The sequence below is a fragment of the Pseudozyma flocculosa genome, assembly GCF_000417875.1.
Source record: "Pseudozyma flocculosa PF-1 unplaced genomic scaffold scaffold00022, whole genome shotgun sequence".
Lineage (NCBI taxonomy): Eukaryota > Fungi > Basidiomycota > Ustilaginomycetes > Ustilaginales > Ustilaginaceae > Pseudozyma > Pseudozyma flocculosa.
In genome coordinates this window covers 129,435-139,958 of record NW_006920890.1, presented here as the reverse complement: position 1 = coordinate 139,958, position 10,524 = coordinate 129,435, and the positions used below count along the sequence as shown (strand labels likewise).

Genomic DNA, 10,524 nt, shown 5'->3' with positions numbered 1-10,524 from the left:
GGCGTCGTCGGGCTTCGCGCCGTCCGGAGCCACGGGCGCGGTGAAGACCGACTGCGTGTTGATGTACTTGCTCGACAGCCTGCGGTTGAGGAGGGGCGCCTGCTTGAGCAGCTGCTCGTCGCTGACGGCGGCAGCAGACGGGCCAGCGGCCGCGCCGCCGACGGCATCGGCCGACCTGCGGCGCGACTTGGGCAGCAGCAGGTTGACCGGCGGGCGCGCCATGGACGCGGCCTTGGCAAACGCCGTGTGGACGGGCCCCGTGGAGCCAAAGTTGGCCGTGGCGGGCACCGCGCCGGCGCCCGGGGTCGTGGCGGGCGTGTTGACGGCGCTGCTGACGTCAGGCGCGGGCAGGCCGGTGAGGAGCTGTCCGGCGGATGCGGCGAGCGACGCCTTGGCGCTCTGGACCTCCCTGGCGGCGAGCTTGCGCTTGCGCATCCGCCTGCGGACGCTGAGGATGCACTTGTAGCCCCACCATACGTGCATGGGGTAGGTGACAATCATGCTGACGACGGGGCCCCAGCTGCCGCCGACGCCGGGCATGCTGCGGCCGTACTCGGTGCAGCTGGCGAGGGCGAGGGCGAAATGGTAGAAGATGCGGGTGGCGAAAAAGGTGGCGGTGAAGGCGTTGTTGGAGCGGAGGGGCGGGTGGATCGAGGCGAGGCCCATGATGAGGGTGGGCAGCTCAAAGATGGCGGCGGTGGCGGCGAGGTGGGCCCAGCCGCGGTGGACCCACCAGCTAAAGAGAAAGATGTAGCCAATGTGATGCACCCAGCCGCTCGAGAGGTTGATCATGCTGCGGTAGTAGATGGAACCGAGGCCCAGGTCGGAAACGAGGTAGGCGACAAAGTACGCGGCCAGCGGCTCGGCGACGGTGGCAGTGCGCGGACGGAGCTGATGCAGGTCGAAGCCGCTGCGGGCCAGGTCGGCGAGGTAGGGCAGGCTGGCGGCGCACATGACGGCGCTGGCCATGGTGGTGAGGATCCAGCAGCGCTTCTTGAGCATCTCCTTGCCCTCGCCCTTGAGCCAGGTGTTGGAGACGAGGTGGAAGGCGGCGTGCTGGAGCGCGAGCGACACGTAGAAGAGGCGGTGCAGCCGCGGCGACAGCAGCGGCGACGTCTCTGGCAGGACGAAGCGGTCCGCAAAGATGAAGGACGACATGGCGGGCGGCGTGGGTGGTTGTGGTGGCGGGCGAGGACGCCGTGGAGGGGGAGGGGGGTCGTGACGGGGGAGGAGAGGCCCGGGGGCCCTAGGCAGCGGTGGTTGCTAGGATGCGAGGCCGTTGAGAGATGGAGGCACGCTCAAGCGCCAGTGGGAGCTGCGAGGAGGTGAAGAGGATGATGGCGGTGGTGGTGGCCGTGATGGTCGTGACGACTGCTGCGCCCCGGGGGCTATCGAGGCTGGTCAGGCCGGCTGAGGTCGTGCGTCTGGACGAATGGTTGCTGTGGCTGCGACACCGGTACAGTATGCGGTGACGTTGCGTCGAGTCGAGGGGGCCCAGCCTAGCCTAGCCTAGCCTTGCCTTGCCTGGCTGTTTGTGGGATTCGGCTGCGGCGCAACCGTACCGACGCCGGATGGTGGTTGGATGAGCGCTACCGGTACCTCGTTGTCGGCCGCAGACGAGTGTCGGTGGCGGCCAACAGAGAAGAGGGGAACGTGCCACGCAAGCCAGCCAGCCGTAGCCGGGCCTGAGGTTTTGAGGTCGACTCGTGCCCCTCCCTGCCCCTGCCTCTGCCTCGGCCTTCCCCGCCTTTTTTCAAAAACACACGCACGCACGCACCCACGCACGCACCCAACGAGGCAACGTGCCAGCCCGCCTGCCTGCCAGGCCTGCCAAGCCAGCGGCGTCATGAATCTTATAATGCCGTGCCCGGCGCTGCCTGCCTCGCATTCCCATCGGGTCATCGGGAAAAGCAGAAAATCAAAAAGGTCAAGATCGGCGATCAGAGTGGGGGCTGCGGGGGAATTGGCCGGGGCGAGCCCGAGGCAGACGCCGGTCAAGTAGCGACTCTGACAGAGTGCGGGGGTAGGCCAGGTGGAGAGGAGCCGCACCCACCGGCCAGCCAGCCAAGTCAGCCCTGCCTGGCCTCGGTTGACCCGCCGAGTCGAGGTCCATCATCTTTGCTCTTTGCAAGGTGCCGGCTCGCCTGGCTCGAGCAGGCTGGCCAGGATCGCCGGTGGATCAAGCCCGTCAGAGACTGTGAGGAGCCAGAGGAGCAGCCGGTTCCCCTCCCTCGCGTCCATCATCATCCGACAACCGACTGCCATGGCACCACCATCGCCAGCTCCACCACCAGCCACCGCTGCAGCGCCCTCCTCGTCCTCGTCGTCCTCGTCGCCCGGCTGGTCGACGGGCGGCAAAGTCGACTGGCGCACCGTGCCGGACCTCGACGACCTGCCTCCCGTCGAGGGCCAGCCGGCCGGGTGCGCCTGGAACTTTTGGGGCCGCGACGACCGGCTGGGCACGCTCAACCTCCTCACCCCCCAAGTCGTCGCGGCGGCGGCGGCGAGCGAGGTGCGCACGGGCGAGCGCGTCCAGATCGACTGGGGGCTCGACAGCGTCGACGTGCCCCTCATCGACCGCAAGCCCTTCCACCACCGCCTCGTCGACCTCCACGCCTCGCTCGGCGTCTACGCCACCGACGACGAGCTCCACCTCAACACCCAGACGTCGTCGCAGTTTGACGGCTTCGCCCACTTTGCCTGGAACGATGACCGCCAAGGCACCAACGGCGTCTACTACCAGGGTCTGCGCCACCAAGACCTCCACTCCGCCGACGACGCCGCCAGCCGCAACCACCTCGGCATCCACCACTGGTGCATGGCGGGCGGGATAGCGGGCCGCGGCGTCCTCGTCGACTGGGTGCGCTGGTGGGAAGAGACGCGCTCCGACCCGCTGCCCGCGGGCAACACGTCGTACCCCATCCCGCTCTCGCAGATCGAGGCCGTCCTGGCCCACCAGCGCACCGAGCTCCGGCCCGGCGACATCCTCCTGCTGCGCACGGGCGTCGTCCGCTGGTGCGAGTCGGCATCCATGCGCCAGAAGCAGGAAGCCTTTACCGGCGACGACAACTTCCCGGGCTTTGAGCCGACAGAGGAGAGCAAGCGCTGGCTCTGGAACCACAAGTTTGCCGCCGTCGCCGCCGATAACCCTTCGTTTGAGCACGGACCGCACGGTGGTGAGTGCGAAAAGGCTCGAGGATGCCCGCCCCGGCCGCTCACCGTTTTCCTCGCCCTCGTCTTTGCTGCTTGCTGCTTGCTGCCTGCTGCCTTCCGTCCATCCCGCGACGCAGATCTGTGGCTCCACAACTGGCTGCTGCCCATGTGGGGCTGTCCGATTGGTGAGCATCTGCCCCTTGCCCGCCCTCGCGCCCGCTTGCAAAGTCGATGCTTGGACACTCACCCAGCCCCCCTGCGATTCGCACGCTGCCGCGACGCCACAAACGCCAGGCGAGCTCTTCGACCTCGAGCGCCTCTCGCAGACGTGCAAGGCACACGATCGCTGGTCGTTCTTCATCACCAGCGCCCCCTACCGAGGTGCGTAGACCGGCAGGCCGGCTGGTCGCCCGGCCGCCTACCATCCATCGTGCCACCCGGCTGTGTCCCCCGGCCGTCCGACTGGCTGACACGCTCGCCCTCCATCTCCCCTACCCCCCTCCGTACGCAACCGGCACGCAGTCACGGGCGGCATCGCCTCGTCGCCCAACTCGATCTGCATCTTCTAGATGAGGCTCCGTGGCGCAAGAGAGGGCAAAGGCGCGAAGCATGGAATCGTATTACATGGCGTCAGAACGACAACAGACAGACCGAAGCACCGAATCTCCTACCGTGCACTCAGAGGTTGCCGAGTCCGGTCCTGGCCGATGCGCAAAAGAGCAGAAAGTTAAAGGAAGGAAGACGTCAGCGACGGTATGGTCCGAGCCCGCACCCACGACGCATCGCCGCGCCGGGAGGGACCCGACACGACACGACGAGACGAGACGAGACCCACCTTCCGCCCATGAGCTCAACGAGGGCCTTGAGGTCGTGCCACCACGCCTTTTTCGCGCGGCGGTTCTTCATGTCGGCGTGTTTGGCCATCTCCTTGACCGTGGCAAAGCAGATCTTGGCGCCCTGGATAGTAATCATGACGGCCGTGTCGTCGCTGTACGCCGCCGCCCCATCGGCGTCGGCCTTGCTGCCGCCGGGCTGCTGCCGCCTGGTCCGACGTCGCGATTCGAGCGCTTTGGCCTCGAGGAACTGGCAGCACTTGAGCGCCAGCCGCGTGGCGCGGATCCGGTCCAGCGGCGACGGCGTGCCGCCCTGCAGCGTGTGGCCCAGCGAGGCGGAGCGGGAGTCGAACAGGCTCGCGCCTTCCTCCTTGAGGATCTTGGTGATGACCTCGGTCGTAAACACCTCGGACGACTTTTCGTTGCTGCAACGGGGAGAAGAGGGCGCGGAGCCAAGAGGGGCGCGCGCGCCATGTCAGAACGCTGGCCGTCTCTCTTCCTCTCCGTGTCTCTGAGCGCGCGCGTGCTCGCTCTGTGCCCGCCACTCACCGGATGACGAGCCTGCCCTCGCTCTTGCCCTTGACGTCGAGCGCAAAGCGCTTCTTGAGGAACTCGACGTCCTTGCCCAGCTGCTGCAGGCCGATGCCCTGCTCGGGCGTGTAGACGAGCACCGCGCCCGCCGCCAGCGCGCCCGCCACGGCAATGTAGCCGCACCTGCCGCCCTGGGTCTCGACGACAAACACGCGGTTCCGCGAGGCCGAGGCCGACTGCTTGACGGCGTCGCACGCGTCGACCAGCGCGTTGAGGCTCGTGTCGGACCCGAGGGAAAACTCGTTCATCGGCACGTTGTTGGAGATGGTGGCCGGCAGCGCGACGATGGGCATCCGGAACGCCGGGTACCGCTCGCGGTTGTCGTCGAGGATCTTGACCGACATAAACGCCTCGAAGCCGCCGATCATGAGCAGCGCCTCGATGCGGTGCTGCTGGAACTTGGCCGCCACGGCGCCGAGGTCAATGTCGGGCAGGTTGCGGTTGACGCCGAGCTCGGAGCCGCCGCGCGTGGCCCAGTTGTCGACGCGCAGCCAGCTGAGGACCGACACGTTGTCCTCGAGCAGGCCGTTGAAGCCGTTGTAGATGACGACGGGCTCGTGGCCGCGGTCGAGGCAGTAGCGTACCATGGTCCGCGTCGCCGCGTTCATGCCGCCCGCCGGCGCGCCAATGTGGATGATGCCGATCCGCAGCCGCTGGTCGGCCGGCAGCCGGTTGGCCTCGGTGATCTGGCTGATGATCTTGAACGCGCGCAGGCCTTCCTCAAACTCTGGGTCGCGCAGCGCCAGCGCCGCGTCAAAGTTCTTGGCCTCGATCTCGGCCGCGACGCGCTGCGTCTGCTCGACGGCGTGCATCAGCGGGATGCGCGTCACCTTGTTCTCGGTCATGCCGATGACGTACGACGGCGTCTCGGGCGTGGCCTCGAGCACCGCGTTGACGGCCTCAACGCCCTGGAGCGTGGCGAGGATGCGGTCGTTGGCGTCGGGCTTGCCGCCCCGCTGCGTGTGGCCGAGCGTGGTGACGCGCGTGTCGAGGCCGAGCTCGTGGGTGAGGACGTCCTTGACCATCTCGGGCTTGATCTCGTTGAGGTCGCGGTCGTGGGCGCCCTCGGCGATGATGACAATCGACTTGCGCTTGCCCAGCTCGCGGTGGCGGCGCAGCACGTCGCACATCTCCGACGACCAGTGATCGCCCCGCTGCGGCGGCTGCTCGGGGATAAAGATGTAGTCGGCGCCCGTGGCGATGCCCGCCATGACGGCGAGCCAGCCACAGTGGCGGCCCATGACCTCGACGACGAATGCGCGCGAGTGCGACGCGGCGGTGCTCGAGATCGAGTCGATCGACTCGCAGATGCGCTGGAGCGCCGTCGACGCGCCAATGGTGATGTCGGTGGTGGCCATGTCGTTGTCGATGGAGCCGACGAGGCCGACAATGTTGAGGTGGGCGTAGCGCGTCGCCTGCTCGTCGGTGATGCGGCCCTTTTGCAGCAGCGAGGCGACCAGGTCGGGCCACTCGGCGCGCAGCCGGTCGGCGCCCGTCAGGCTGCCGTCGCCTCCGCAGACGGCGAGGGCGTCGATGCCGTTGACGATGAGGTTGTAGGCGGCCTTCTCGCGGCCTTCGACGGTGCGAAACTCTTTGCAGCGGGCAGTGCCGATGAGGGTGCCGCCCTGGTCCATCCAGCCCCTGACGTCGTCCCAGCCGACGCGGATGATGTAGCGCCCGCGCAGCCCGAGCTCCTGCGCCTCGCCGACGCCCTCGCGCAGCGCCTCTCCCTCGCCATAGGTGGGGACGAACTGACCCTCGACCGTCGTCGATGCCGCCGCTGCCGCCGCTGTTGCTGCTACCGCCTCGCCGTGCTGCGCCGCTCCGCCAAACTGCTGGTCGACCCGGCCCCTGGGGTCGAGGGAGTCGAAGAAGCCCGAGTTGTTCCTGCTGAGCGCGGGCGTGGTGATCGGGGTGCCGTCGGGCGAGTGGTTGCCGCGGACGAGGCCCTCCCAGCCTTCGCGGATGACGAATGCCTCGCAGCCGCGGAAGATGGCCATCTTGACGACGGCGCGGACGGCGGCGTTCATGCCTGCGCTGTCGCCGCCGGACGTCATGACGGCGAGGCGGCGAGGCGGCGCCGCAGACGACGAGGAGGCCATGATGGGCGTGTAGGGGTCTGAGTCCGAGCAGCAGTTGGCACCAGAGGATGCGGCCGAGGAGGCGGGCGCGTGTCGAGGGTCGTGGGTGGTGTTGGCCGTGGTGATGGTGGTGGTGGTTGCGTCGAGCCGGAGCGAGCGGGCAGCGAGGGCGTGCTTGACTCGAGGTGCCTGCACGAGGACTGAGCTGCGCCACGGATTGGATGTGATGGTGCGGGGTCGATGGGAGAAGATGAGCAGGCGGTGCCCGGGCAAGAATGGAGAGGGGGAGGCCAGCAGCAGGCGGGAGGGTGGTGGGTTGGGGAAGAAAGCAAGCAGGCGCGTGGTGGGCCAGCCAGGCAAACAGGCAGGCAGGCAGAGACAGATCGAGAAGCGGAGGCCAGTGCGGCGGGCCATCGATAAAAAAAAGCAAGAATGAGCTGCGGGCCCTGCATTCGGCCAAAAAGCCAAAACGTACCGCCAGCCCGCCATCGTCATCTCGCCGCCCTCTTTCCACTTTGGCAGGCCAGGCCAGAGAGCGGGCCGACGTGGCGTACAGCAGCACCGAGGCGACGGCGGGGCAGCTTTGGACCACCGCGATATCTCGACGTCGCTGCTGTGCGCTCGAGCAAAGGTCGACATCGTCGAGCCTCGACGAGGGAAGGCTCAGGTGTGGAGGGGCCTGGCCTGGCCTGGCCTGGCAGGCACTGGCCATCGACGCACCGGCCTGCCATCGCGCCGAGGTTTGACCGAGCCGCGCTCCGACGACAGCCTGACTGCCTCTTCCCAAATCGCCGGCAGCCAAGCGCTCCTCATCACGGCAAAAAAGCAATAATCGACGGGCAAGGCGAGCATCCAAACATGTAGATACGGTAGAAGAGTCACGGGCATCATCAACCGACGTCGACGTCGACATCGCCTTGGCCTCGATCGGGCCACCAGACGACGCCAAGCTACAGCGACACCACATCCACCCTCGTCCGCTCGTAGGCCCGGTGCTCGACGGCAATGTCCTGCTCCTCGACCCGGCGCTCGAGCTCCCCGCGCTCCATGGCAGAGACGTGCAGCGACGCCAGGCTCGCGCCCGACGAGGCAGCCGCGCCCGTCGAGGGCGCCACCATCCGGCCCGGGTTGACGACCACCGTCGAGTCCACCACCCGCACAAACTGCTTGACCGACGACGGCAGGATCAGCACGTCGGGCGACGCCGCGGGGAACTGCAGCAGCTCCGAGTGCGACACGTCGAGCGCCACCACGCCCGTCGATAGCGGCGCCGGAAACAGCGGGTAGAAGCTGCGCTGGTTGAGCAGGTGTCGGCTCAGGCGCGTCATCGCATCCTTGCTCGCCGACGCCGCCGCCGCCGCCGCCGCCACTGCCGGAGTAGGCAGGTTGGGCGACGCCTCGATCCGGCAGACGAGCTCCTCGCTCTTGAGGTCCCGCAGCACGTCGGCCGTCGTGGCGGCAAACACCAGCTCGTTGACGTAAAACACCGACGGGTTGGGCAGCAGCTTGACCTGCCTCTTGTCCGCCGCCGAGAAGCCCAGCCCCTCGTGCGAGCCAAACCCAGGCTGCGGGTAGGCCGCGTGCGTGTTGAGGATGTCGAGCGTCGACGGCATCAGCACCACCAGCAGCGCCGGGTAGCGCGACGTCAGCCCCTGGATCCGGCTTGCGATGTGATCCCGGAACAGCTCTTCGGGCAGCCGCTCCGAAAAGGGCAGCTCCGGGTGCGATGTCGACAGGAAGGGTCCCAGCAGGATCAGCACGTCTGGCACCCCTCGCCGCCGCCGGCCGCCGTCCGCCATGCCAGACTCGTCGTCACCGTCGATCTCGTCGATCGGCAGGCCACCCGCCTCGATCGCGTCCATGGCGCGATGCCACGGCCGAAACTCGAGGTCCCCGTCGTTGGTGAACGGGCCGCTGGCCGTCACCACGTTGAGCGCCTTGCCGTCGAGCTTGCGCGCGTCGTACTGGTTCTGCTGCAGCTCGTCGGCCGGCGCAGCCGGGTGCGCGAGCCGCGGCGGCATCAGGATCTCTTCGACGCCGAAGCGCTCGCCGCCGCCGTTCATGCCCTTGAGCATCACAATCTGACCTGGGAAGAGGCCGACGGTGGTGGCCGAGCCCATGGTGCCGGGATCCTCGGGCCCGTAGCGCACCCGGCAGCCCTTTTGCATAAAGATCGGGACGCGGTTGCCGCTGCCCATCATCCGGCTCGCCTCGAGCACGATGCCCGTCTCGGCCATCTTGGGCAGGCCCGACGGGTCGTCGAATGCCAGCTCCTCTTCCCCCCCGTTGACGTCGGAGGCCGTCGTCGTCGTCGTCGTCGTCGTCGTCGTCGTCGTCGTCTGCTTGGGCCGGCTGCGCGAGCCACCGGCGGCCGTGGCCGATGCCGGCAGCATGCCTGGGCAGATGCGGCCGACGACGTAGATGGGCTCCTGCGACGGCATCGAGGGGTCGCCGAGCTCGACTTCGTCGTCGAAGCGGTAGGCCTCGCGCATCAGCGAGGCAAACTGGTCGATGCGGTCGTCGAGCACCTGGGAGCGCTCGCCCTTTTTCTCAAACATGTAGCGGTAGTTCCAGGCGCGCGGGTCGGTGGCGACGGCGAGGTCGGCGCGACGCTTGGTGCCGGCGACGAGGTGGCAGCCGCTGCCATCGAGGGCGTGCTCGCGGTTGATGCTCTCGAGGATCCGGTAGGTGCTGCTGCTGCTGCTGCTGCTGGCGGCTGCGACGTTGGTGTTGCGGCTCGTCGAGGGGTATGGCGGCCGGTGAGACGGCGAGTCAAATTCTGTGGAAGCGTTGGCCATGGCGATGTCGTTGACGGTGGTGGACTGTGTGCGGTAGGCGGATGCAGACGTGGGAGTGGCATCCATGGAGCTGGCGTGGGCGGGCCTCGAGGGCGTCTTGAAGGGGCTGTCGACGGCCGCGTGGGTCGGTGGCTGCCTGCGGAAGGGGGTGGCGTGGGGACCCGCCGAGGGGCTGGCGGCGGCGCCACCTGCCTTTGAGCCGAGGCCGAGGATCTGATTGAGGGCGGCGTTGCCCTGCCTGGCCGATGCGATGTGCAGGTTGCCGTGCGCCGAGGGTTTGAGCGGGGTGCTTGCGTGGATGGCTGCGTTGGCCGCGACGGCGGCGTGGTTGTGCTCTGCGGCGATGGTGTTTCTGAGCTGGCGGGCGTGGTCGAGGGTCATTCTCTGGTCGGTGGGCAGCTTGTTGTTGAAGGCGTGTGCGGACCACTTGTAGTAGAGCGCCTCGGGGGTGAGGTTGTAGCGCAGGCAGAGCGACGTCGACTCGGCCAGCAGGGCGGGGTCGTCGTGGATCTCTGGGCCAAAGTGCTCGGCGAGCAGCGGCGCCAGCTGGGACTCGGTGTCGGTCGACATGGCGGAGAGGAGGGGCGTCTTGCTCCGAGGGGGTAAAAGGCGCAAGATTGGATGTGCGTGGCGGGTCCTCGGTGGCGTTGTCGGGTGGTCGAGGGTGGGAGACAGAGACAGAGAGACAGAGACAGAGAGCGGTGACGCCCTGAGTCTGCCTTGCCTGCCTGTGGCTGCCTGCAGGCAGTCCAACACCGTGGGTCTGCCTCTCTCTCTCCCTCTCCCTCTCTCTCCCTGAGGGCGCGCCTGGTTGGGTTGGGTTGGGTTGGGCCTGCTTTGGGTCGCCAGCGCGCGTCGCGTTGATGTCCTCGTCGACCAAAGCCCGGAAGTCGGGGCTGCCAATCTCGAGCCTCGCTTTGGCCGCTTCGGACCCTCTCCGTTTCCTCGTTTGCCTCTCCCTCTCCCTCTCTCCNCCANNCNNCNCTCTCTCTCNCACTCTCTACTCTCTCTACCTACACTACTACTACTACGTACCGTACCTACCTACGTACCGTACCGTACCGTACC

At 67.7% G+C, this 10,524-nt stretch overlaps 4 protein-coding genes across 4 annotated transcripts in view; 1 reads left to right on the top strand and 3 right to left on the bottom strand.

Annotated features, from left to right (window-relative positions):
• PFL1_05834 (uncharacterized protein) overlaps window positions 1–1,158 on the bottom strand; it is a gene marked incomplete at both ends in the record, with an annotated part of 2,052 nt that extends 894 nt beyond the window's left edge. Inside the window, one exon of the mRNA XM_007883372.1 lies at window positions 34–1,158. Within this exon, the coding sequence (XP_007881563.1) occupies window positions 34–1,158 (1,125 nt within the window). The remainder of the gene's footprint in view (window positions 1–33) is intronic.
• Window positions 1,159–2,263: 1,105 nt separating this feature from the next.
• On the top strand, window positions 2,264–3,722 carry PFL1_05833 (uncharacterized protein; the record flags this gene model as incomplete). The annotated part of the gene is made up of 4 exons (XM_007883371.1): window positions 2,264–3,176; window positions 3,291–3,338; window positions 3,448–3,534; window positions 3,676–3,722. 4 exons carry the CDS (start codon window positions 2,264–2,266, stop codon window positions 3,720–3,722), a joined length of 1,095 nt encoding a protein of 364 aa, XP_007881562.1.
• Window positions 3,723–3,831: 109 nt separating this feature from the next.
• On the bottom strand, window positions 3,832–6,679 carry PFL1_05832 (uncharacterized protein; the record flags this gene model as incomplete). Its single annotated transcript, XM_007883370.1, has 3 exons — window positions 3,832–3,853; window positions 3,989–4,411; window positions 4,536–6,679. 3 exons carry the CDS (start codon window positions 6,677–6,679, stop codon window positions 3,832–3,834), a joined length of 2,589 nt encoding a protein of 862 aa, XP_007881561.1.
• A 929-nt stretch (window positions 6,680–7,608) lies between these two features.
• On the bottom strand, window positions 7,609–10,026 carry PFL1_05831 (uncharacterized protein; the record flags this gene model as incomplete). Its single annotated transcript, XM_007883369.1, has 1 exon — window positions 7,609–10,026. One exon carries the CDS (start codon window positions 10,024–10,026, stop codon window positions 7,609–7,611), a length of 2,418 nt encoding a protein of 805 aa, XP_007881560.1.
• Window positions 10,027–10,524: the final 498 nt, after the last annotated feature.